Source organism: Ceratotherium simum, chromosome 15, assembly GCF_057802395.1.
Source record: "Ceratotherium simum simum isolate JZ-2026a chromosome 15, ASM5780239v1, whole genome shotgun sequence".
NCBI classification, from domain to species: domain Eukaryota; kingdom Metazoa; phylum Chordata; class Mammalia; order Perissodactyla; family Rhinocerotidae; genus Ceratotherium; species Ceratotherium simum.
The window spans coordinates 38,915,345-38,941,519 of NC_141914.1; the positions used below are offsets into that span (position 1 = coordinate 38,915,345).

General features: G+C 40.2%; 1 protein-coding gene across 1 annotated transcript in view; it reads left to right on the forward strand.

The window, feature by feature from the left end:
* The first annotated feature begins 335 nt into the window (after window positions 1-335).
* Window positions 336-26,175, forward strand: part of PARL (presenilin associated rhomboid like) — a 48,159-nt gene continuing 22,319 nt past the window's right edge. The window contains exons 1-4 of the mRNA XM_004424670.3: window positions 336-499; window positions 9,349-9,544; window positions 10,031-10,171; window positions 12,590-12,638. Of these exons, the coding sequence (XP_004424727.1) occupies window positions 375-499; window positions 9,349-9,544; window positions 10,031-10,171; window positions 12,590-12,638 (511 nt within the window). The 5' untranslated portion in view covers window positions 336-374. The remainder of the gene's footprint in view (window positions 500-9,348; window positions 9,545-10,030; window positions 10,172-12,589; window positions 12,639-26,175) is intronic.

Sequence of the window (26,175 nt, forward strand, 5' to 3'; positions counted from 1 at the left end):
GAGCCACTGTAAATTAGTGATGACAATATCTACCTCAAGCGTTTTGTAAGGATTAAATGCAACAACCTAGGTAAAGCGCCTGGCACATGGCATTACTCAACAAATGCTAGTTGTCTTTCCTCTTTTTCCACTGGGCCTCAATGTGGCGGAGGCAGGGCGCCTGTCCCGCGCCGCTCCCAGGTGCGGCTCTAGCGGTGGGGGCAGAAGGGCGGCCCCTGGGCAGGTCCCCGGTGACTCCAGCCAGTCGGCTTCGGCTAGGCCGCGCGGGGGCGCTCTAGGCTGCGCCTCGGCGCTCTATGGTTCTTCCTCGCCCCGGAAGTGGTTCCGTGGCAGGGTTGGTAAGGTCGGGCCATGGTGGGGCAGAGGTTGGGAAGATGGCGTGGCGAGGTTGGGCGCACAGAGGCTGGGGCTGCGGCCAGGCGTGGGCTCCGGTGGCGGGCGGCCGCAGCTGCGGGGAGCTCCCTGCGGCCCTGGGCTCGCCGCGGCTGCTCAGAGTCAGGTAATGACCGCCGCCCTGGGCGGGCTTTGCGCCTCTGGGCCCCTCGGCTCCGGCCGCGCAGGCCCCTCTTGCTGCTTCCAGCTCACCCGGTCCTCGTCCGTCCCTTCCTCTCTCCCTCCGCCTTTCGCCTCCGTCCGGTCTTCGCTTCTCGCCGCGCCACCTTGCCCCGGGGTGCCCAGTGACCAGCCCCCGCCCAGCTCTTCGTGAGCCCGCGCTGTCCCCTTGGCCATCAGGAGGGACGTGACGGGAAGGGCAACTAATCTCTGAGGGCTAATTGCGTGCCACGCCTCATAATCCCGCGAGGAAGGTGTTGGACCCATTGTTTAAGTGAAGCAGTTACACAGCTGGTAGAATGGCAGAGCTGAGATTTTATTCTCTATCACTCTTTATAAAACCTATGTTCTACTACAAATTACCTTCTTTAGAGTTTAGAGAACTAAGAAGACGGAGTCAGAGGAGGGCGTCACTTTACCTCTTGCAAATTGGTAGGAGAGGCTTTTCTATTGGAGAATTGAGACGGTGGAATATTTGGTTTCCAGGTGATTTGGGAAGAAAACTGCTCGAGTCTTCCCGAGTAGAAGCTGTATGAAGATTTTGGTCTATCAGTATTTGTTGTTTTTGCGTTAGGGTAATTCAGTTCTAAATTGCGAGGAGAAATCCCTCAACTGTCCAAGATTCGGATATTTTTTGGCTCTGAAATTTGTTCCTGTTCTTTAATCCAGAGTTTCAACCTTCCCGATTTCTGACTTGGTTAGATGGGTGCCTGGAATCCACCTGATTGATGGTAGCAGAGAACGTAAAGTGTTGATCAACGCGGGGGCGAGCCATGGTAAAGAATTGAGGCTCCAGTGTGGTGGAGCCGTTGCCTAATCTTAAGAATCAACTGGAGTGGTTGTAGAATATATTATTTCCCAGGACCCACCCCGGTCCTGTCAACTTAGAGGGGGGCGGGGGGGGGGCGCAGGGAGACGAGTGGCAGAACCTGTAGTTCTAACAAGCACTCCAAGTGAGTTAGATCAGGGATTTGTGAAAAACTTGCAAATATTGTACTTTAACTTCATGGTACCCTGTAACATGGAGCTTCAAGCTCTAATCTTAACCTCCTGGGGAGATGGAGAATGAGGAAGGAGGTCAGGTGGAAGTGTGAGAGTTCAATGGTCCTGATTCCATTGTTTAATTCGAAATTGCTTAAGGTTTGAGGGGGAAGAAAAATGAATATGGCTAGAAGGAAGCAACAGGTGTGTTAAATATTAAAGATATGCATTAGGAAGGGAAAGGAAAAGAAAAATAACGTGATTATTGAGGAGCCTCCAGTAAAAATTGGAGACCGTTCTAAAAAACAAATGAAGAAATGCATGTGATGTTGAAGGTTAGCATCTAATTTTTTTAAAGTTTGCCGTTTATCAAAGTTTGAAATCAAAGTTTGAAAATGACATTTTTGTGGTTGCATAGAAAAATGAGCATTACGGGAGAACGTAAGTAAGCTGGAAATAGAATATATGCCTACTTGCCTCTGGAAATAAGCACTTAAAGTTAGTAGGAAGCGTGAATTACCTTGTATATAACTTGATTAGGTCTGGTTTGACTTGCTGTGGTTCTAAAATTAGTATGCAGAAGAATAAAGTCACGGATATGGTTAAAAAGCAGAGTTTTGGGCCCAGTCCTTGTGATTCTGATGTAATAGGCCTGAAGTGTGGCTGAGAATTTGCATTTTTTACAAGCACTACAAGTGGTGATAGAAGAGTTCCGTAAACCACAGCAGTCCCAAGGCAGCCCACCAGCCAGAAATGGTTTCTACATTTTTTTTTTTATCATTTTATTGAGGTCATATTGGCTTATAATGTTGTATAAATTTAAGGTGTACATTATTATGTATCATTTTCTGTATAGACTGCATTGTGTTTCTATATTTTGAAAGGATTGCAAAACAAAACAATAATATGTGACAGATTTAAGTTGTTCTTCACAAAGACTAAAATATTTACTATCTGGCCTTTTTCAGAAAAAAGGAGAAAAATCTCAATTTAGGCTCTTCAGAAGCTTTTTACCATTATCAAACTTCTGGCAGCACTTCTGAAAAATGGTTTAGGCTTGAAAGAAGCCTGCATACTTTGTCAGTTGTATGGAACTATCTAAGAGAAAATAGTTGATTGTAGCAGTTACACAGAGCTTAAATTTTTTAGATTGGGGTGACAGTCTTAAGATATATTTAGGTAAAATACTTGACACATTAGTATATCAGGTATATTCAGTTCTTTTCCCTGTTTAATTCACCATCTATTAACTCAAGATGGGTTTTAAGAAAATTTTGGCGTGTAAGAGTTTATGTAGAATTCCCCTCTCTCCTAAATACATCTATTTTCTGTTAAGTAGAATGAATCTATTCTGTGTTTGCTTGGACACATCTTGTCTCCATTTGAACATTAGGCTGTTTCTACTCAATTTATTTGCACAAATCTTTAGTAACATATACGTTAGTGCTGACTTGTACATAAATCTAAGTTGCATTGTCTTTGTCCTCACACTGTTAAAAACAATTCCCGAGACTGTGTTACCTCATTCACCATTAAGCCAACAAATACATAGATATGACTTTTTCTTTTTAAAAGTTGTGGGATCAGGGGCCGGCTCAGTGGCATAGTGGTTAAGTTTGTATGCTCCGCTTCGGCAGCCCCGGGTTCACAGGTTCAGATCCTGGGTACGGACTGACACACGGCTCATCAAGCCACACTGTGGCAGTGTCCCACATACGAAATAGAGGAAGATGGGCACAGATGTTAGCTCAGAGTCAATCTTCCTCAGCAAAAAAAAAAAAAAAAAAAAAAAAAGATTAAAAAAAAAAGTCATGGGATCCTATTAAAAAACTGAACCATAGGGCCAGCCCCGTGGCTTAGCGGTTAAGTGCACGCACTCCGCTGCTGGCGGCCCGGGGTTCAGATCCCGGGGCGTGCACCGACGCACCGCTTCTCGGGCCATGCTTAGGCTGCGTCCCACATGTAGCAGCTAGAAGGATGTGCAGCTATGACACACAACTATCTACTGGGGCTTTGGGGGGGAAAAATAAATAAAATTATAAAAAAAAAAACTGAACCATAACAATTGTGTAGATCTCATGTATTCCTAAGATCTTCCCACTTCGGGCATGTTAGGTTGCTTTCACAAATCGTGAGTTATTGGTAGAAGGAACAAAGCAGCAGAGCGAAAAGGCAGATCTGTCTTCGTGAGTTGGTATATACCTCTAGTGACCACCTCCTCCCATCCCATCCCACCCCCACCCCACCATCCATTTTAGTGTGTTGCTTCAACTTTGTTTCCTGAACTTATTTCAGGTAACTTGTTTATTTTTCCATCTTATATACCCATCTGAATGGGTAGAGCTAAAGAACCGAAGCCTGTAAATGTGATCTCAGGGGCCGGCCCCGTGGCGTAGCGGTTAAGTGTGCGCCCTTCGCTGCTGGCGGCCCCGGTTCGGATCCCGGGCGTGCACTGATGCACCGCTTGCCAGGCCGTGCTGTGGCAGCGTCCCACATAAAGTGGAGGAAGATGGGCACAGGTGTTAGCTCAGGGCTGATCTTCCTCACACACACACAAAAAATATGATCTCAAACATTTGCAATTAGGGACATTTAACATGTTTTTTCTGGTTGGTCTTGCCTTTTAAGAAATTTAAAACAAAAGCTCCCTAAGGACGAGAATGTACCTTGTCATATAATGTGTGATGAAGTACTTATTACATTTAAAGCATGCTTGTACTAACAGAAAACCCAACTCCCACCAACCTAAGCGATTAGGGGAATTGATTGGTTTCTGTAGTTAAAAAGTCCAGAGATAAGGACTGGCTTCTGGTAAGGCAAGCTCCAGTGTTTCAGATTGTCACCAGGACTCCATTTTTCTCCATGGCTTGGCTCTGCCTCCTAAATGTTGGCTTTATTCTCTCGGCATACTATCTCCTTGTAAGACGGCTGCTAGCAGCTCTTGGGGCTATATACTTTTAGATTCAAATCCAGCAGAAAAAGTTCACTTCCCCAATATTACAAACAAAATCTTGAAATTGAACTTCACTGGACCAGATTGGCCTAACTTGGGACATGTGTCCATCCTTGAATCCCTTCAAGTTGCCAGGGAACAGGATGTGTAGATTTAAGCCAGTCAGGAGTTGGTGTGCTTCCCCAAATAGATCAAATGGCTGGAAATTCCAGGTTACTGTTTGGAGAGCCATGGATGCTGGAAGTCAGCCAAAAATGCTCACGGCTGTTAGCTCTAGTGAAACTTTTGTATTGGAATTTTTTGTTTTGTTACAAATCCTAATTTTTGTTCCATAGGGTTAACCTGTAGATAACTGTTCTAATTTAAATAGAAATATTGTCGGAAGAGTGGGGGATTAAAGTGGTTCATGAACCAGTTCAGGCATTATCTAGGACGGGTTGGCAAACTCATTTTGTGAAAGACCAGATAGACGATAGGGCCACACGTGGTCTCTGTCACATATTCTTTGTCTTTTCTTTTAAACAAAATGCATTTTCTTTCAAAATGCAAAAACCATTGTTAGCTGGAGGACCAAATCCACCCTGCAGGCCATAGTTTGTCAATCTGTAATTTAGGAGCTTGTTTAGAAATGCAGAATCTCAGATTTATCCCATCCCAGACCTACTGAATTAGAATCTGATTTTAACAAGATCCGCAGGTGATTTGTGTGTACATTAAAGTTTTTCCCAAACCTGTGGTAGATCTCAACCCTGCCTGCACCTGAGAATCGCCTGGGGTGCTCTTAAAAATACTGATATCTTGGTCCCACTCCTGGAGATTCTCATTTAATTGGTATGAAGTGGAGCCGTGGTATAGTACTTTTAAGAGCTCACCAGGCAATTCTTTTTTTTTTTTTGCGAGGAGGACTAGCCCTGAACTAACATCTGATGCCGATCCTCCCCTTTTTTCTTGAGGAAGATTGGCCCTGGGCTAACATCCATGCCCGTCTTCCTCTACTTTATATGGGACGCCGCCACAGCAATGGCTTAACAAGCAGTGTGTTGGTGTGCGCCCGTGATCCGAACCTGCAAACCCCGGGCCGCCGCAGCGGAGCACGCTCACTTAACTGCTGTGCCACCAGGCCGGCCCCTCACCAGGCAGTTCTAATGTGTAGTATAGGAGAGGAAAAGCTGTTTTCCCTCTACCAATCTTATGTTCATTGGCTGGGGCCCTGTAAATTAGACTGACAAAAGACAGATTAGTGAGAAAAACAAACAAGTTTATGAACTTGTGCATTGCACATACACATGGGAGTACTCAGTGATGAGTAACCCAAAGGGGTGGTTTGAACTTGGACTTATATAGCATTTTAACCAAAGAACAACAAAGTTTTAGAGAAAAGACAAGACAAAGAAAAAGGACTTGGAGTTTCTAGGGCAGCAAATTGTGAGAAGGTAGTATATGAGAGAACTAATGGAAGACAGGGCTAGTGAGTAAAGTTTGTCATGTAGATTTGTCTGGTGCCTTCTCTGGGCTCATGAGGGTCTAGAGTTGTCTCGTGATTAATTTCTCTCCTTGTAGAGAGGGGAGAGTAGGTACACCTTTACAAATTTATATCCTGCTTTTAGGCATTTAGGGGCAGTGCAGAGAGGTTTTTTTGTATCTGCTTCTTCTTAGTTGCCTTCAGCTCAAACTAATCCTTATTCCAAAGTGGTATATTTTGGGGTGTCATATTCTGCTGCTCTTTAGGAGTCAGGATTGAGAATTACTGTTCTAGACTAAGCTTTCAGAGTCATAACTGCCTCTGCCACAGCTGATGTGGTAGATTTAAAAACATGGCCACAATAATTTGCAGCTCCTCGCATCCAGAGTGGGAATCTGTTTCCCTGTTCTTTGAAGCTGGGTTGGCCTGGTGACTTGCGTTGACCAGTAGCATGTGGCAGAAGTAATGTGCAAGGTCCAGAGTCTGGGCCTGAAGAGACCTTGCAGCTTTAGCCTTTTCCCTCTTGGAACACTCCCACTGCCGTGGTAGAAGCCCCTGCCAGACTGTTGATTACTGAAAGATTACTACTGATTTGGAGAGAGATGGCCAGCTGACAACTAGTACCAAGGCTCCAGATGTGGGAGTGAGTCCATCTTAGACTCTCCAGCTCCAGTTGAGCAGTCAAATGACTGGCTGCATGAGTGACCCCAGGTGAGACCAGCAAAAGAACTGCCCAGTTGAGGGCAGGTAACTTACAGAATCATGAGAAATAAGTTAGGGGTTTAGGACATTTAAGTTTGGGGGCAGCTAGTTATATAATAATAAATGAGATGACTGGGGAAGCTGCTGCCAAATCAGGATCTGCTGACCAAAGTAAGAACTATGCTGCCTCCACTGTTATTTTCACTAGCAAAATTGATGCTTTGTGTCCTGCCTTCTCACTAAACTCAATTCTGACTTCAGATATTGTGCCAGTGTATCTGATTAGCAGATCCTGATGACATCCAGAATCCTAACCAAAAGGATACCTGGGAAATTCAGTTTTTAGCTTTCCAGTCCCTGCAGCGTATGAATGTACCCTAGGTAATAGGAATAGATGTTCAATGAGCCAAGACATAGTACTTAATTCTATCCAAGAAGTTCTGAATGTCCAACTGTAATTCCCAATGTGTATACTCTTAATATGTGTATTCTGCATCTGAACTTAACCCTGGGGCCAACTTGTGTGAGATGTTCTTGGAGTCCTCAGCCCCACACTTATTTCTGTTGAGATTCTCAAGGTAAATATTATTCTGGGCAAAAGGTCTAGCTTTGCTTCAAGTCCAGATTCCCAACCTGGTATGTTTGTGTTCCTTTTCAAACATTGTGCTTCAGAATTTTAAATGAGTTGGTGAGATTAAAACCTGCCATTCTAAAGGTAATGTCAGTTAGGAATGCTTTTGGCTGTAAGTAAGTTTATTGTTGTTTAAACTAACAATCATTCTTGACCCCTTCTTTCCTCTAGCAGATAATTACCTTTTCTTTATTACGGCTGAGCGTGGTGGTTGAGCTACAGTGAATACTGAAGTGATAATCTAGTTGTGGTCCAGGCAATAAATGAGATAAGTGTAAGAGTATATTAAGGGTGCTTTAGGACTCGAGGAGTACAGAGGAGACACTCAACCCAAGGGAGTTAAGGAAGGCTTCCTGGAGGAGATAAATGAACTGAATTCTGAAGGGCACAAAAAAGTTAACAAAGGGTGGTATGTACCAGAACAAGAGAGTAGCGTTGCTTGAGTTTGATGGGGTGATGAAAAATTCTTGTGGAGTTTAAAGCAGGGGAACAATATTACATTTGTGCTTAATAAAATGTGGGGGGTGAATTGGAGTACGGCATTATTGGACCCAATGTGTTAGCAAATGGCAGAGTATTCTAGGCCAGAAGGGGTGAGCTAAGGAGTTGTGTTGGAAGTAGAGATTTTGGGCTTTCTGAGAGGGCATTTGAGGAACCGTTGAATGTTTGAGGAAAGGTGATATGAGGAAGGGAGAAGAACATGCAACATGTTAAAATGTCTGAAGTTAAGTGAGCTGTTACTGTAAGCCAGGCATGAGATAAGGGATGAAAACAGTATTTTTATTTGACTGACTTGGTTTTTAATTGGATGGTAAGAATAAAGAAGAGGGAGAACTCCACAATGACTTCTGGATTTTTAACCTCAGTGATTGAGAGAACCGTGGTCCCACTAGAAGAACAAGGAAGTAAGAAAATGGAGCTGTTTGTAGAGGAGGAGGAGTTCCCTTTTGATTTTGTTGGTTTTAAAGTAATGGGGAGCATATCCAAGTGGAAATGTCCAATATATAGTCGGAAATACAAGACAAGAAAATTGAGGTTAGGACTAAAGAAATATATTTGAATAATTTACTTCCTTAGAAGTCATCCAGGGCACAGAAATGAATTTATTCTTTTATTCAACCCAAGTGCTTCAGGGGCTGGATTACAAAGATGAGAAGGCCTGTCTGATTTCTGCTTTCAAGGAGCTTTGAGTCTGGAAGGATAGTGTGTTTAGAGTACAGCGAAAACCAACAGGAACTGGCCACTACATCGTCTACCTCGGGAAGTTACAGTTTTATAAAAGAAAAAAAATGTTCCATGAATTTATATGGGCTGAGTTTGAAATGGAGATTGTAGAGGAACTATTGGAGCCTCCGAGTATATCTATCATTAAGGGATAGGAGAAAAGGGGAAGCCATCAGAAAAGTGAATTTGAAGAGCAGGGAGTGCAGTCTTACAGGAGCTGGGGCTGGAAGGTGTGATCAGTAGTGTCAGATGTTTTGAGGAAGTCCAGCTCTAAGGACTCAAACAGCAAAATCCTTTACAAGACATTTGGTGGGTGTCCCAAAACTGTTAGTGCAATAAATAGGGGGAGAGGTGGGGAATATCCGTTAATTGATATTGGTCAGTACTTTTATAAAAGGAAATAGTTAATTGAATTTGGAGTGACTTCAGGGATAATACTCAATATTTAAATATTTGTTCTGGAAATTGACCAGACTTCAAACAAAATAACAGAGCCATTCTATGCTAATTCAAACCAACAACTTGGAGTTCTCCAGCTTTTTATAGGACTGCAAACTCTGTGTAGAGGATAGATACAAATTATTTTGTTGATTGATACACAGTAACAGCTCAAACAAGGTCCCTGTAGAGTTGGTGTAGTTTTTTGTCTCTCCGCTTTTCCAGAAGGGCACCAGTTCAATGTTTGGCTTTGAATCCTACCTAGGAGTAGGAATCTTGGCTTCGTTTCGGGTACAGAGTGAGAATAAACTGAGACATTGACAATACAGGCCAGGTGGGGAGGTTCACAGAGGTTGACGTTTGCAAGATGCAGCTCTGTTTCTAATCTGTTATTTTCCCCTGTAGGTTTAACTTTTTTATTCAGCAAAAATGTGGATTCAGAAAAGCACCCAGGAAGGTTGAACCTCGAAGATCAGACACAGGAACAAGTGGTGAAGCATACAAGAGAAGTGCTTTGATTCCTCCTGTAGAAGAAACAGTCTTTTATCCTTCTCCCTATCCTATAAGGACTCTTGTAAAGCCTTTTTTTTTTACTGTTGGGGTAAGAGCTCGCGTCACTACGCGTCACTAGGAGTTACCTGCCTTGCGGGTGCAGTGTTAAAGTACTGTTGGTCCTATTTGGGCTCCCTAAAAGTAAAGACAAGTGGAGGAGGATCAAAAGGATCTGGGTATCTGGGGTCATGAATGATTACAGGAGAACAGGAATTTAGTAATTGTTAGAATTTAGTTTACTTATGTAAGCCCTAGAGAAGAAACTTATCTGCCTCTTATTTGGTATAACATTTCAAGTGATGCTAAATTGATATTTTGAATTTTATTTGAAAATTTCTAGCTGTAAATAGGCCCCAGGGTACTGTGAAGTTAGTAAAATAGGAAACAAATGTTCTTTTCACCTAATAGGTTTCACTGTGCCAGATGTTCCTTCTGTTGGTTTGTAAAAGCAATGGAAATGAAATATTGTCCTTCGAACTATGCATAGATCTATTTCTCTCTTAAGTTTCTTTTGTAATATATAAATTTTATATAGTTTACAGGCTGTGCATTTGGATCAGCTGCTATTTGGCAATATGAATCACTGAAATCCAGGGTCCAGAGTTATTTTGATGGTATAAAAGCTGATTGGTTGGATAGCATAAGACCACAAAAGGAAGGAGACTTCAGAAAGGAGGTAAAGATAAACATGGCTTTCTTTGTTCTAGTTGGTCACAATTTTTGAAGTCTGATTATTTATGAAATGTTTTAGTTAATGGCAACATTAGATCAGTAAATGTAAGTAAAATCGGTGCATTTAATATTCTTCTCTAGAATCATTTCATTGCAGTAAATATTTATTAATGTTTTGTATGTCTGGCAATGTTGTATTTGACAGTGTTCCAAGAAGTTTGTCCCTCTGCCCACGGGTATCAAGAAACACCACGGATAGTTGTTAAAAATTAATGTTTTGGGGCCTCTCTCAAATAACCCTGCTGGATTATTTTAGAGTACATATTAGAATCACAGGAAGTTTTTCAAAATATTTATGCCTTAGGGGTAGAGATGCTATGTGGATTTTAAAAAGCTTCTCAGGGACTTGATGTTTACATACCTCTGGTAGATATCCACTGTTGAGTGTTTCTAACTGTGCTCAGGGGATGAGGATGCAAGAAAAGGGTACAAATATAGAGCTTTTAGAGCTTTTCATTGCTGCATATGCAGGTTGATGGCCTTGTTTTCTCTGAACTGATTTTTTAATATATTGCCTTTCAGATAAAACATATTTATTTCACTTGACAATGCTTATTGAGCACTGAAGCCATAAGCTAGTATGTGGGTGCAGGTCCATTTGGTTTTCAAGCACCTTCATTTCTTTATGACATGGTGCCCCTCCAATTTGGAGAGAGGGTTGATGTCCTCTTCAATTTTCTCCTTCCTAGGAACTTAATCCTGGCCAGAGGGAGCCTGAAAGGGCAGCCTTGGGTTTTCTTTTTCCTAGTGATAGTTCAAGGTTCCTTTAAGTAGGGAGAAGGATTCATTCCTCCTTGTTTCCCCATAGACACATACAAGAAGCATGAGCCCTACCTATTTAGAGAGGCTTTATGTCAGAAGAACAATGGATGTAATATTTGCTCTTTTTTTTTTTTGGTGAGGAGATCAGCCCTGTGCTAACATCTGCCAATCCTCCTCTTTTTTTGCTGAGGAAGACTGGCCCTGGGCTAACATCTGTGCCCATCTTCCTCCACTTTATATGGGACGCCGCCACAGCATGGCTTGCCAGGCAGCGCATCTGTGTGCACCCGGGATCCCAACCGGCGAACCCCGGGCCGCCGCAATGGAGCGCGCACACTTAACCACTTGCGCCACTGGGCCGGCCGCAAGGGATGTAATGTTTGCAGGTGAAAACTACGACTACTAGCAGTGATTTTTATTCAGTGCAATATGTTTGAGAAGACAGTGAAACTGAGCTGTTCTGAAATCCTGGATCCCTTAGAAAGCTACAGGTTTCCAGCTCGTCTGCACTATAGAGTTTTGATAGCCAAATGGTTCGTTAGAATGGTGAAAAATGACATAGGCAATATACATAATCTTCATCTAAAGAGGGATGTGTATAATGGTTAAAGTGTAGGCTATAAAATATAAAATTCATGACTATTAAAGAAAATTGAAACAATATATAGATATAACATAGGAAGTGAAAGTCTTGGGAACCTCTGCCACACCACACTATATATATAGTGAATAAGGTCTGAGAGCTCATACATAATTTAGTTATGATTACAAAAATGGAATCATTATTATATATAGATCAATATACATATTAATCTCTAACTTTTTTTTTTTTTACCTTGGATTTCTTTCCATATTAGTGTACCAAGTCTGTTTCAATTTCATAGTTAGACCATGTTTTTTATTAAAAAAACTTTAATCATGGAAAATTTCAAACAGATAAAAAAGTAAAGAGAATAGTATCATGAACCCCTATCATCCAGCTTCATTGATTATTGACACATGGCCAACTTTACTTCATCTGATCCCTTTTCTTTCCCTTTCCTCCCTGCCACTGATTACTATAAAGCAAATCCTAGGCATATTTCATCCATGAAAATTTCAATGTGTCCCTGAAAGATCAGGATTCTCTGTCTGTTTCTTTTTGTAAACCTCAATGCTATTATTATACAAAAAAAACAATTTTAGTAAAAAATATTCTCAGAATTTTTAAACTAGATTGGACCTTGGTGAATAATCACTTACTTGATATCAATCTGTATCTCATAGTGTGCTAGGTGCTTTACGTTACTGATATTCCTCACAACAGTACTGCTAGGGATCTATTACTGTCTCCATTTTATATATCAGGTAACTGAAGTTCAGAAGTAATTTGTCTGAGGTCACAGAGCTAATCAGTGGCTCTGTGTAGAGAATATAGGCTGTTTGCCTATAAAACACCTATGCTTTCCACTCTTCCATATGTTATGTCTGTTGTTCACCAGTGATTTTTACAGATGAGGAATCCCTCTTTTATGCACAAAGCATTTTCTTTCTGGCTTTTCATTTTCTTAGCCTGAAGGTATTTACCATATGGTGATATGCAATTTTCCTTCTGTTTTAGATTAACAAGTGGTGGAATAACCTAAGTGATGGCCAGCGGACTGTGACAGGTTTGTGTTAGCTTACACGTTTTAGCCATTCAAGGGAAGAGAAATCAAACCAAAAGGTACAGTATGTTACAGTCAATGGCTTTTGTACCATGCTCAACAGTGGTTTAGAAGACAGAGTCTCTGTACCTTGAAGCTAATGTAACAATATAAAAAGTAGTGTGGCATAAAGGTATACATGATACTCTGGGTCAGTTATTTTCTAATTTTGATCTAGTATGATACTGATCAAATGATCTATCTTTGTTGTGGAATTCTAGCTTGTAAAATATGTTATGAGTAACTAAAGGGGACATTGATTAAGTACCTTCTTTATGCAGCATGCTTTATACACACTTTCTCCCTTCCTCACAGGGTTGCTTACAGGGTAGTTATCTCCCTTTTTACAGATAAGGAAACTGGCTTTCAGAGAAGGAGCTTTTGGAAGGTCACATGGCTAGTAAGTAGTAGAGCTGAGTTTCAAAACCCAGGTCTGTCTCATTCTAAAGCCAATTTTCTCTTGACTACACCGTGCTGGTTATAAAACCCTCTTTAAATATAAGCATACCATGCATATCACCATGGTAATTTTATTTTTGTTTTTTGTAAATTTTTATAGAAAGACAAATCTGGCTCTTCAAGGTAACAGTTGTGCAATATTCTATGGACTTAGTTATTTGAGAAATTTGGGGAAATGGATTTGTAAGTTCTTTAACAATTGTGCAGAAAGGAAAAGAAATCTTCCTAGAGGAATAGCAAAATATTGCTTTTTCTCAAATATAGTTAGATTTAATGGTACTTTTAATTTTCTGCATCTACCTAAGTGGAGAAAAGGTGCTTATCTTTCTTCATTCAGGCTATTTCCTATGTCTGGAAGGTTTAATTTTTCTGTCTCCTTGTTGGAACCTGGTCCAGTCTTCAAGCTTATGGTTCAGACATTGCTTTCTGCAGGAAGTGCTTTCTTTTTTTCTGAACTCATTATACTTTTTAATCATTTATAACACAACCTGCCTTATATAATTATACATGTAGCATCTTTGAGAACAATGATGAGATTTTTCATTTTGTTGTAGTACCTAGCACATATCTTGCACACAGTAAGGCACTCAGTTAAAATCTGTTGAGTGAATAAATGTTAATGGAATCTTGAATCAAAGGATTGAAATTTTTCAAAGTATATTGTTATGCTGTAGAATTGATTAGTCAGTGAGGTCTTAATAAGTATGATAACTTCAGAGATAGCTCTATAATAGCACATCTGTTTCCATTGAGATTAATAGGTTTTTTTTGGTTTGTCTGCTTGTTTTCTGAAAGTAACCAAAATTAACAGCATTTCCTTAGGGGGTAGCAAAGCTTTGATTTCTTTTGATATTTTCAAAGTATCTCACAATTAGTTGATACCTAGTGTTCTTTGAAGATGGTAAAGATTTTATGCCATTTAACATTTGAAGGAACCTGGGATCTGAATTTAAAACCTTTCTCATGCCAATACATAGTTTATTCAAAGAAGTTGGTATTTGGAGATAGTTAAAAATCAGAATTCTCTCTGTTAGCCACCTTTTTTTTTTAGTCAAATCAGTCATTTGACATGAAGGACATAGCAGTAGAGAGAGACAGATGTGATCTACCTAGAAACTTCGATATAAAGTGCTTTGAGTCACATAAATGCAAATGGTCATGCTAAAGATCTTAAATCCTTATTGTCAGGTTGTCTAAGTGACTTTTAAAGGCTCAGAATGTGATCTGTGCAGTGTTACCTCAGACTTCTTTTGTAGGAAATAAATTATTCTAGTAGCAGTGACTCTAGCTTTACAACATTTGTTAGTGTTCTTTTTTTTTTTGTGAGGAAGATCGGCCCTGAGCTAACATCTGCCAATCCTCCTCTTTTTGCTGAGGAAGACTGGCCCTGGGCTAACATCCATGCCCATCTTCCTCCACTTTATATGGGACGCCGCCACAGCATGGCTTGGCAAGCATTGTGTCGGTGCGCGCCCGGGATCCAAACCGGCAAACCCTGGGCTGCCGCAGTGGAGCACGCGCACTTGTGCCACCGGGCTGGCCCCTGTTAGTGTTCTTAATAATCAATTAACTATATACTAAGATTCTCATGATTAATAAACTTGTGCTTTAGTTATGTCTTGTTTCTTTTCAGAGGGGTCAATTCGTCCAGCTTATTACCTTGCTTAGCTTTCCCGATTGCTTCCTAGGCTGATCCTACGTGAGGTTGGCTCAGCTCCTAGTTTTAATCGAGGATAGATTTGTGGGGTGATAGATTCACACTGTGCCTCTCTCTCCTTGGATTGTAGATGTTCTCTGAGTGTTATTTCTTTTCTTTTTGTGTTTTGAAAGAATTTGACAAGTCCTTAGGAGGCCGCTGACTTAGAGAGTTTCCGGGCTTTGTGAGACCAGTGTGCTTCTTTTCTTTGTAGTGCTCACACCTAGACAGTGGCAGCATGAAAGCTCTAGTAGGTTCAAGATTTCTCACTATCACACCAAACATTTCACTTAAGGATTCCTTGCTGTCTGAATCTAATGGGCTCATGAATTTGGATGGCAAGATTTTGGATATAGCAAGTTCAGACAGCAAAATGTTTTATCCAAGTGCATTTGGTTCCTGAGCTTGAGATAGCAAAAGAAATATCTGAACTTTATCCATGTATCTTTGGTTCCTAGGTTTGGATAAGAACAGTTCAAATCATAAGGAATACTGTAATTTATTTTATTGTTAAGGTGGAGTCCAGTGGTGAGGTGAAAAACCTCCCTTCCTTAGAGCTGATGTCAGGTTTAGAGTCCCTAGGTTTTGGCTCTTCTATCTCAACCTGTCCTTGGGAATCACCTTTTCAAGATGTGCTGGAGAACTGGTCTTAATCCTTTTTGGTTGGTTGGTTGGTTTGCAGATTTTTTTGGTCTTAATTGTTACATAGAACTCTCTCTCCAAACGTCACATTGCTCTGAAAAAAAGTTTTTATAAGTTCAGTTGGTATTTGTGGGATGAGGGGTGAGTGTCAGGTAGCATTTTTCAGAGTTAGACATGTCCCTGGTGCTTTTACATTTCAGCTAGTCTCCTATTCTATTGCCTTGATCCACAGGCCTTTTTTTTTTTTTTTGCTGCGGAAGAATCACCCTGACCTAACATCTGTCCCAATCTTCCTCTTTTTTTGCTTGAGGAAGATTAGCCCTGAGCTAACATCCGTGCCAGTCTTCCTCTATTTTGTATGTGGGTTGCCGCCACAGCATGGCTGACAAGTGGTGTAGCTCTGCACCTGGGATCTGAACCCATGAACCCGGGCTGCCGAAGCGGAGCATATGGGCTTAACTACTATGTCATGGTGATCCACAAGGCTTTTAAGCATATACTGGAGATCCCCAGGCAGACCCCAAGGAGAGTATTTCCCCTTCCTTTCTAGCTTTTAGGGATGCCTATGAGGCACTTGCCAGGTTTTCCTGTTAGCTCAGCAGAATGCTGATTACTATATTGGGATTCAGGTAAAGCCCAGAGAGAAGAACCTGCTGAATTATTGTATCCAATGGAGGAGGGGACAGGGAGGAGGAGGATGGGAAGAGAAATCTCAAACTGTGCCCCAGTTCCTCTACTAGTCCATATCTATTGTCAGCTCCAAGTTTAGGCACCACTGTACCCCAGGCCCTTGATCCTTCTGCCCCAACCTCTAAAGTCTCTTCTTTGTTCTTTGCTGTTCTGTTTCTACCAGGATTGGTTTATTTTTTAGTTTCAATTTTCTTTCCCCTTATACCTTTCAAAGGTTTTGAGTTATACCTCCCAGACTAAGGTCTCCTTTCCTATTCCTGAAGTTGCTGGTAAGGCGGTGTTTCACTTGGTCTTCTAGTTAATCTTGACCTTTTAATCTGTCATTGTTTTTCTTGTAACTCTTGGCTTTCCAGTCTTCAGACAAGTTATTTCTGAAGAAAGAAAAACAAAATTAATTATCGGGTGCCAACTAGGCTTCAAGTACTGTGCAAGATACTTTATATACATACATACTACTATTAATCCTTATTATTATTCTTAATTATAAGAGGCTTGTTAGTAGTATTCTCATTGTTCAGATGGGGTAACTGAGGCTCAGAGAGGTTAAATAACTTGTCTGAGATCACACAGCTAGAAAGGGTGGAGATTGGAAACAAATTCACTTCTTAGTTGAAATAATATGTTTTTTATTACATAATTTCACTTTCTACTACAGCAAACCATCACTAATGACCTTTCTGTAAACCACACTGCCTCCCCTCATCCCGATATCTGGATGCTAATTTACAGCCCAAGTTGCAGCAAATTGTCCCAAGGCAGCAGGCAAGCACTCAGGGAAGAAAGGGAGCACTTTTTGGCTATGTAGGTTAGTCTTAGTCATTGTAAAATGAATAAATATTCATCGTAACAGATTAAAATAGTGTTAAAGAATATGTAAATGAAAAATAAATCTCTCAGTGTAGGCTTCCAGTTCTGCAGTTTCCCTCCCCATAATAACCGTTGCCTTTTTTGCTGCTTGTGTATTCTTCCAAAGTATCTATTTATATATACGCATTTATATCCATCTATCTAAACACAAATGATAGCGTGCAATACATGCTCCTCTGCGCCTTGATTTTTTTTTCCACTTACTATTTTTTTATTTTATTTTATTTATTTGTTTTTCCCCCAAAGCCCCAGTAGATAGTTGTACGTCATAGCTGCACATCCTTCTAGTTGCTGTATGTGGGACGCGGCCTCAGCATGGCCAGAGAAGTGGTGCGTCGGTGCGTGCCCGGGATCTGAACCCGGGCCGCCAGTAGCGGAGCACACGCACTTAACCGCTAAGCCACGGGGCCGGCCCTCCACTTACTATTTTAAAGGACATTCCATATCAATACAAGTAGGTCTATTGCATTCTTTTTCTCATATTTTATTGAAGTATAATGTATATAGAAGAACATGCGCATGTCAGATGTATAGCTAATTTTCACAGAGGACTTGTAACTAGCACCCAGATCAAGAAATGGAAATCTCCAGCACCCCAGGCTCATTATTTTTAATGGCATTGTAGTAGTCCATGGAAATGAATACTATGTAACAAGGCTTTCTATTAGTGGATATTTAAGTTGTTTTTAGTCTTCTATAAATAATACTGCAGTGAATATCCTTATATATAGATCTTTGCACTCTTGTGCAAGTATATTTTTAGGATAAGTTACTGGAAATAGAGTTGCTGGGTCAAAGAGTATGTGTGTTTAAAATTTTGTGTATTGTCAAGTTGCTTAAAAGAAGTTGTATACCAATTTAAATGTCCTCCAGCAATGTATAGAGTTTGTCGATTGATTTCTAAAGGTTACTCACAGGGGAGGTTAGATATTCGCATCTGCAGAGAGAGTGGTTAGTGATTATTGTAAAGGCCTTTTTCTCTTTTACTGTGAATTTGCCCCATTCTTTCCATCTACCCATATTAGTTTCAAACTGTCTATATCCCAGTAGGGGGATGGAAGATGGATAGTCTCTCTGGATTTCCTCTTGATTCCAGGAAGGTGTGGGACCAGTCCTTAACTAGTTTGGTGGATACTGCCCAGGAAGAGAAATTGTAGCCACTTTGTGAGGCCGACAGGATGATCCCTGTGCTTATAGTCCTGGTTCCCAGGGAACCTGAGGTAGGAACCACTTGAGCTCAGTTCTTGAGCTGCTGTGGATGTATGTGCTTGTCAGTGCCTGGACTGACAGGACTGGCTTCCTTCAGATAGAGGAGCTGTGGAGGTATGAACTGGCCCACCTCAGAAACAGAGGGGATCCTGTACTTAGTTACTGGCCTCCAAGTGGGATAGTGAGTCCTTTTTTAGGAAAAGAGAAAAAGAGGTTGTATCACCTTCCTTGGGCTAAGGAGGAAAATAGACTGAGGTCACTGACCAAGCAGTGCTTCCCAAATCACTGCATCTTTCTTTTCAATTGAGATATAATTCACATATCATAAAATTCACCATTTAAAAGTATACAATTCAACAGTTTTTATTATATTCACAAGGTTGTATAACTAGCATCATTATCTAATCCCAGAATATTTTCATTATCCCAAAAAGAAACCTCGTACCCGTTAGCAGCCACTCCTCATTCCCCTCCTCCCGTCAGCCCTAGGCAACCTCTAAGCTGTTTTCTTTCTCTATGGATTTGCCTGTTCTGGACATTTCACATAATTGGAATCACATAACATGTGGCCTTTTACGTCTGCCTCTTTCACTTAGTGTAATGTTTTCCAGGTTCACCCATGTCGTGGCGTGTGTCAGTACTTCATTTCTTTTTATGGCCAAATAATATTCCATCATTTGGATAAATCACATTTTGTTTATTCATTCATCCATTGATGGACATTTGAGTTACTTCCACTTTTTGCCTATTATGATAATGCTGCTATGGACTTTCATGTGTATGTTTTTGTGTGGACATATGTTTTCATTTCTCTTGCTAATATACCTAGGAGTGGAATTGTTGGGTCATATGGTACTGTATGTTTAATTTTTTTCTTTTCATTGTGGCAGAAAACACATAAAATGTACCATTTTTAAGTGTACAGTTCAGTAGTATTAAGTATATTCATATTGTTATGCAACTTCTCCAGAACTCTTTTCATCTTGTAAAACTGAAACCCTACCCATTACACAACAATTTCCCTTTTTCGCCTTCCCCTAGCTCCTGTTAACCACCATGCCACTTTCTGTTTCTATAAATTTGACTACTTTTAGATACCTTGTGAAAGTGGACTCATACTGTACTTTTTTGACGGGCTTATTTCACTTAGCATAATGTCCTCAAGGTTCATCCGTGTTGTAGCATGTGACAGGATTGCCTTCCTTTTTAAGGCTGAATAATTGATGTCATTGTGTGTATATACCACATTTTGTTTATCCATTCATTCATCAATAGACATTTGCGTTGCTTCCGCCTCTTGGCTGTTGTGAATAGTGCTGCTGTGAACATGGTAATGCAAATATCTCTTGGAGACCCTGCTTTCAGTTCTTCTGGATGTATACCCAGAAGTGAGATTGCTGGATTATATGGTAGTTCTATTTTTAATTTTTTGAGGACGCTCCATACTGCTTTCCATACCAGTTGTGCGATTTTACAATTCCACCATCAGTGCAGAAGGATTCTAATTTCTCCACATCCTCACCAACACTTATTTTGTTTTCTGTTTTTATTTTTATTTTTTTGATGGTAGTAGCCATCCTAACGGGTGTGAGGTGACACATCATTGTAGTTTTGGTTTGCATTTCTCTGATGATTAGTGATGTTGTGCATCTTTTCATATGCTTGTTATCCATTTGAATATCATCTTCGGATAAATGTTCAAGTCCTTTGTCCATTTTAATCAGGTTATTTGGCTTTTTTTGTTGTTGAGTTGTAGGAGTTCTTTATATATTCTAGATATTAACTCTTTATCAGATATGTGATTTGCAAATATTTTTCTCCCATTCTGTAGGTTGCCTTTTCACCTATTGTGTCCTTTGCATAAAAGTTTTTAGGTTTGATGTCCCATTTGTCTATTTTTACTTTTGTTGCCTCTGCTTTTAGTGTCATATCTAAGAAATCCTTGCCAAGACCAATGTTATGAGGCTTTTTCCCTATGTTTTCTTCTAGGAGTTTTATGGTTTTGGTCTTTAATCCATTTTTAATTTTTGTATATGGCGTAAGGTAAGAGTCCAAGTTCGTTCTTTTGCATGTGGATATCCAGTTTTCTTTTTGAAGAACTGCCAAATTGTTTTTCTAAAGTGGCTGCACAGTTTTAACATTCCCTAAAGCAGTATGTGAGGATTCCATTTGTTACTGTCTTTTTTTCCTAATATATCAGCAACTACAATTTTTTTTTGTATTTTTTTTTAAACTTTATTTATTTTTCCCCCCAAAACCCCAGTAGATAGTTGTATGTCATAGTTGCACATCCTTCCAGTTGCTGTATATGGGACTCGGCCTCAGCATGGCTGGAGAAGCAGTGCGTCGGTGCGCGCCCGGGACCCAAACCCGGGCTGCCAGCAGCGGAGCGCAAGCACTTAACCGCCAAGCCACGGGGCCGGCCCATGTATTTTTTTTATTGTGGTAAAATAATACATACCAAAATTTACCATTTTGGCCATTAAATGTACAATTCATTGGCATTAAGTACATTCAGTGTTGTGCAACCATTACCACTATCCCATTTCCAGAACTTTTTCGTCATACCAGACAAACTCTGTACCCACTAAATAATAACTTCCCATTTCCCCTTCGCCCCGGTAACCGCCATTTTACTTTCTGTCTGTGAATTTGCCTATACTTCATGTAAGTGGAATTATAAAATATGTCTTTTTGTGCCTGGCATCTTTGGCTTACCCTACTATTTAAGGTTCATCCATATTGTAGCATGTATAAAAATTTCGTTCTTTTTAAGGCTGAATAATATTGCATTGTATGTATATGCTACATTTTGTTTATCCATTCATCTGTTCGTGGGCATTTGGGTTGTTTACACCTTTTGGGTATTGTGAAGAATGTTGCTATGAACATTTGTGTACAAGTCTCTGTTTAGAGTCTCTGCTTTCAATTCTTTGTGGCATATATTTAGAAGTAGAATTGATGGATTGTATGATAATTGTATGTTTAAATTTTTGAGGAACTGCCAAACTGTTTTCCACAGTGGCTGCATCAGTTTACATTCCCACCAACAATGTATAAGAGTTTCAAGTTAGGGGTTGGCCCGGTGGCGTAGCGGTTAAGTTCGCATGCTCTGCTTCGGTGGTTTGGGGTTCCCCGGTTCGGATCCTGGGCGCAGATCTACGCACCGCTCATCAAGCCATGCTGAGGCAATGTCCCACATAGAGCGACTAGAAGGATGTACAACTATGACATACAACTATCTCCTGGGGCTTTGGGGAGAAAAAAGGAAAAAAGGAGGAAGATTGGCAAGAGATGTTAGCTCAGGGCCAATCTTCCTCAAAAAAAAGTTTCAATTTCTCCATATCCTTGCCAATACTTATGTTCCTTTTTGATTTTTTTTGATAGTAGCCATCCTAATGTGTGTCAAGTGATGTCTCACGGTTTTGACTTGCATTTCCTTAATGCCTAGTAATGCTGAGCATCTTTTCATGTGTGATTGTCCATTTATTTTTCTTTGGAGAAATGTCTATTTAAATCATTTGCTTATTTTTTGAGTTGTCTTTTTGTTTTTTTTTTGTGAGGAAGATCAGCCCTGAGCTAACATCCATGCCAATCCTCCTCTTTTTGCTGAGGAAGACTGGCCTTGGGCTAACATCTGTGCCTGTCTTCCTCCACTTTATATGGGACGCCACCACAGCATGGCCTGACAAGTGGTGCATTGGTGCGCACCCGGAATCCGAACCCGGGCCAGGGTCCAGCCCTGTGGCGCAAGCCATTAAGTGCCCGCGCTCCGCTGTGGCGGCCTGGGGTTCGCCGGTTCAGATCCCGGGCATGCACTGATGCACCGCTTGGCAAGCCATGCTGTAGCGGTGTCCCATATAAAGTGGAGGAAGATGGGCATGGATGTTAGCCCACAGCCAGTCTTCCTCAGCAAAAAGAGGAAGATTGGCAGGTGTTAGCTCAGGGCCGATCTTCCTCACACACACACACAAATATATATATATATATATATATGTATATATATATGAAAAAAATACGAACCCGGGCCACCAGCAGCAGAGCGCGTGCCCTTAACTGCTATGCCACGGGGCTGGCCCCTGTCTTTTTGTTGAGTTGTGAGAGTTGTTTATATATTCTGGAGTCTAGATTCTTATTAGATATATGATTTCAATATATTTTCCTATTCTTTGGTTTGTCATCACTTTATTAATAGTGTTCTTTGAAGCACAAATGTTTTTAATTTCCATAAAGTCCATTTTATCTGTATTTTTATTTTATTACTTGTGCTTTAAGTTTCATATCAAGGAAACCGAGGCCTAATCCAAGGTCACAAAAATTTACAACTACCTTTTCTTCTAAGAGTTTTATAGTTTTAGCTCTTTCATTTAGGCCTTTGATTCATTTTGAGTTAATGTTCGTATTCAGTTTGAGGTAGGGGTCCAAATTCATTCTTTTGCTTGTGGATATGAACTTGTCCCAGCATTTGTTGAAAAATTATTTTTTCCTCATCGAATTATCTTGGGACCACAGTAAAAAATCAATTGACCATAAATGTATGGATGTACTTCTGGACTCTCAGTTTTGTTCCATGATCTGTATATCTATCCTTATGCCGTATTGTCTTGATTACTGTAGCTTTGTGTTGTGAGTTTTCAAACTGGGAATTGTGAGTCGTCCAATTTTGTTAATATGGAGTAATTACATTGATTGATTATCATATGTTGAACCAATCTTACATTCTTGGGATAAATTTCACTTGGTCGTGATTTATAATCCTTTTTATATGCTGCTGGATTTGGTTTGCTAGTAATTTCTTGAGGATTTTTCCATCTCTGTTCATAAGGGATGTTGGCACAGTCATGTGCTGCATAACGATGTTTCAGTCAACAACGGACTGCATATACAACAGTGGTCCCTTAAGATTAGTACCATAGAGCCTAGATGTGTAGTAGGCTATGTCATCTAGGTTTGTGTCACTCCGATGTTTCCACAATATCAAAATCACCTAACAAAGCATTTCTCAGAATGTATCCCCATCATGAAGTGTGATGCATAACTGTAGTTTTCTTGTGATGTCTTTGCTTTTGATATCAGGGTAATACTGGCTGCATAGAATGAGTTGGGAAATATTCCTCCTCTTCTGTTTTTTTGAAAGAGTTTGAAAAGGATTGGTGTTAATTCTCCTCTGTGTTTGCTAGAATTTACCAGTTGTAAGTTGAATGGTGTCACCCAAACTTTATGTCCACCCAGAAACTCAGTGTGTTTTCTTATTCGCAGTAGAGCCTTTGCAGGTGTAAGTAGTTACAGTGAGATCATATTAGAGTAAGGTGGGCCCTAAATCCAATGATTTGTGTTCTTATAACAAGAGAAGAGGACATAAAGAGACATGCAGAAAAGAAGGCCATGTGAAGAGTTGGAGGCAGAGATTGGAATGATGTAGGCACAAGCCAGGCAATGCCAAGAATTGCCAAGAGCCACCAGAAGCTAGGAAGAGGGAAGGGAGGAGTCTCCCTAGAGTCTTCAGAAGGAGTCATGGCCCAGCCAGCAACTTGATTTCAGACTTCAAGCCTCCAGAACTGTAAGAGAATACATTTCTGTTGTTTTAAGCCACTGAGTTTGTGGTAATTTATTATAGCAGCTCTAGGAAAGTAATATATCAGTAAAGCCATCTGTTACTGGAATTTTCTTTGTGGGAAGTTTTTTGATTATTAATTCAATCCCTTTACTTCTTACAGGCCTTTTCAGATTTTGTTTCATCTTGAGTCACTTTCAGTAGTTTGTCTTTCTAGGAATTTGTCAGTTTCATCTAAGTTATTCTCATTTATTGGTATACAGTTGTTCATAGTCCTCTTATAATCCTTTTTATTTCTGTAAGGTCAATAGTAACATTTCACTTTTATTCCTGCTTTTAGTAATTTGAGCCTTTTTTTTTTGTTGGTCTAGTGAAAGATTCATCAATTTTGTTGATCGTTTCAAAGAGCCAACTTTTGGTTTCATTGATTTTTTGCTATTTTTCTTTTCTCTACTTTGTTTATCCAAACTCTTGTCTTTATTATTTTCTTCCTTCTGCTTGCTTTGGTTTTACTTTGCTCTTTTTCTGGTTTCTTTTTCTAGTTTCTTAAAGTGGAAAGTTAGGTTATTGATTTGAGATCTTTCTTCTTTTTTAATGTAGGCATTCACAGCACTGCTTTTGCTGTATCCTATGCTTTAGTATTGTCTTAGTCAGCTTGGGCTGCCATAACTAAATACCATAGACTGGGTGGCTTAAACAACAGCAATTTATTCTCTCACAATTCTGGAGGCCAGAAGTCCAAGATCAAAGTGTCAGCATGATTGGTTTCTGGTGAGAGCTCTCTTCTTGGCTCATAGACTGCCACTTTCTTGCTGTGTCTTCTTATGGCAGGGAGACAGAGCAGGAGCAAGCTCTGTGGTATTTCTCTTATAAGGACACTTACCCTATCATGAGGGCCCCACCCTCATAACCTCATCTAAATCTAATTACCTCTCAAAGGCCCCATCCCCAAATACCATCACATTAGGGGTTAGGGCCTCAGCATATGAATCTTGGGGAATACAATTTAGTCCATAACAAGTATGTTATGTTTTTGTTTTGATTCATCTCAAAGTACTTCCTAATTTCCCTTGTGATTTCTTCTTTGACCCATTGGTTATTTAGGAGTGTGTTATTTTCCACATGTTTGTGAATTTTCCAAGTGTATTATTGATCTGTAATTTCATTCCATTGTGGTCAGAGAACATACTTTGTATAATTTCACTGTTTTAAAACTTATTGACATTTGTTTTGTTTTGTATGAACATATGGTTTAGCCTGGATAACGTTGCATGTGCACTTGAGGAGAATGTGTATTCTCTTGTTGAGTGGAGTGTTCTGTAGATGTCTGTTAGGCCGAGTTGGTTTATAGTGTTGTTCAAGTCTTTCTTTTTCCTTGCTGACAATCTAATTACTCTATCCATTATTGCAAATGAGGTATTGAAGTCTCCAACTATTATTGTTGAACTGTTTATTTCTGCCTTTGGTTCTGTCAATTTTTACTTCATATATTTCGGGATTTTATTGTTAGGAGAATATATGTTTGTAATTGTTGTATCTTCTTGATGGATAGCAAGACGATAGTATATCTTCTTGACTCTTTTATCACTATATAATGTCCTTCTTTGTCTCTAGTAACAAATATTGTCTTAAAATTTTGTCTTGTTATGCTTGTGGCCTTCTAGATCCCGGGAATATGTTAAGAGGTTTTTGGAAGCCCCTGTGGACGTCTCATTCCGCAGCTTTTTCTTTTAAGATTTTTTGTTTACTCTGTTTGCCTCAAATATTATCTACCACCTCAGGCAGCCTTGAACTTAAAACACTTGCCTGTAATTGTTTTTGACAAACACCCCCTAGGAAAAGGAGTTTTGCATTTGAGCTCCCAGTCAGGTCAAATGCAGGCAGCCTTGCAAGTGAAGTCTTCCAGGGAACTGTTATCACATAGCTCAGATGATAACAGTTCTTTGGTAAAGAGGCTTTGAAAGAGTTCCAGCTCCGTTCTGCTACCTCTGATGATTGCCAGGGTGCACTGGGAATGTGGATTGTTTTCATGGTTAACTTATAGCTGGAAAGTAGGGAGTGGGACTAGGGCAAATTAAAATTTCTCAAAGCTTGCTGTTCTTGTCGAGATTCAGCCATTTTTAAAAAATAAATGCTGGGTTGCTACAAGCCTTTGGCTAATTTTTAGAGTTCTGAAAAAGTTGATTGTGAAAAATTTTGCCAATTTTTTCATTGCTTTTATGAAGGAGAGAATTTTTGAAAGTCCTTACTTCATTATTCTTGTTGGTGTAATCTAGTGCATCACTTTTGGTAAAGGTAGGCACTGAGGCAGCAGCAACCTTCCTGAATCAGTAGTGCCAAGCTTGTCTAAGAAGTTACTGAGTCAGGAGCAGGCAAGTAACACT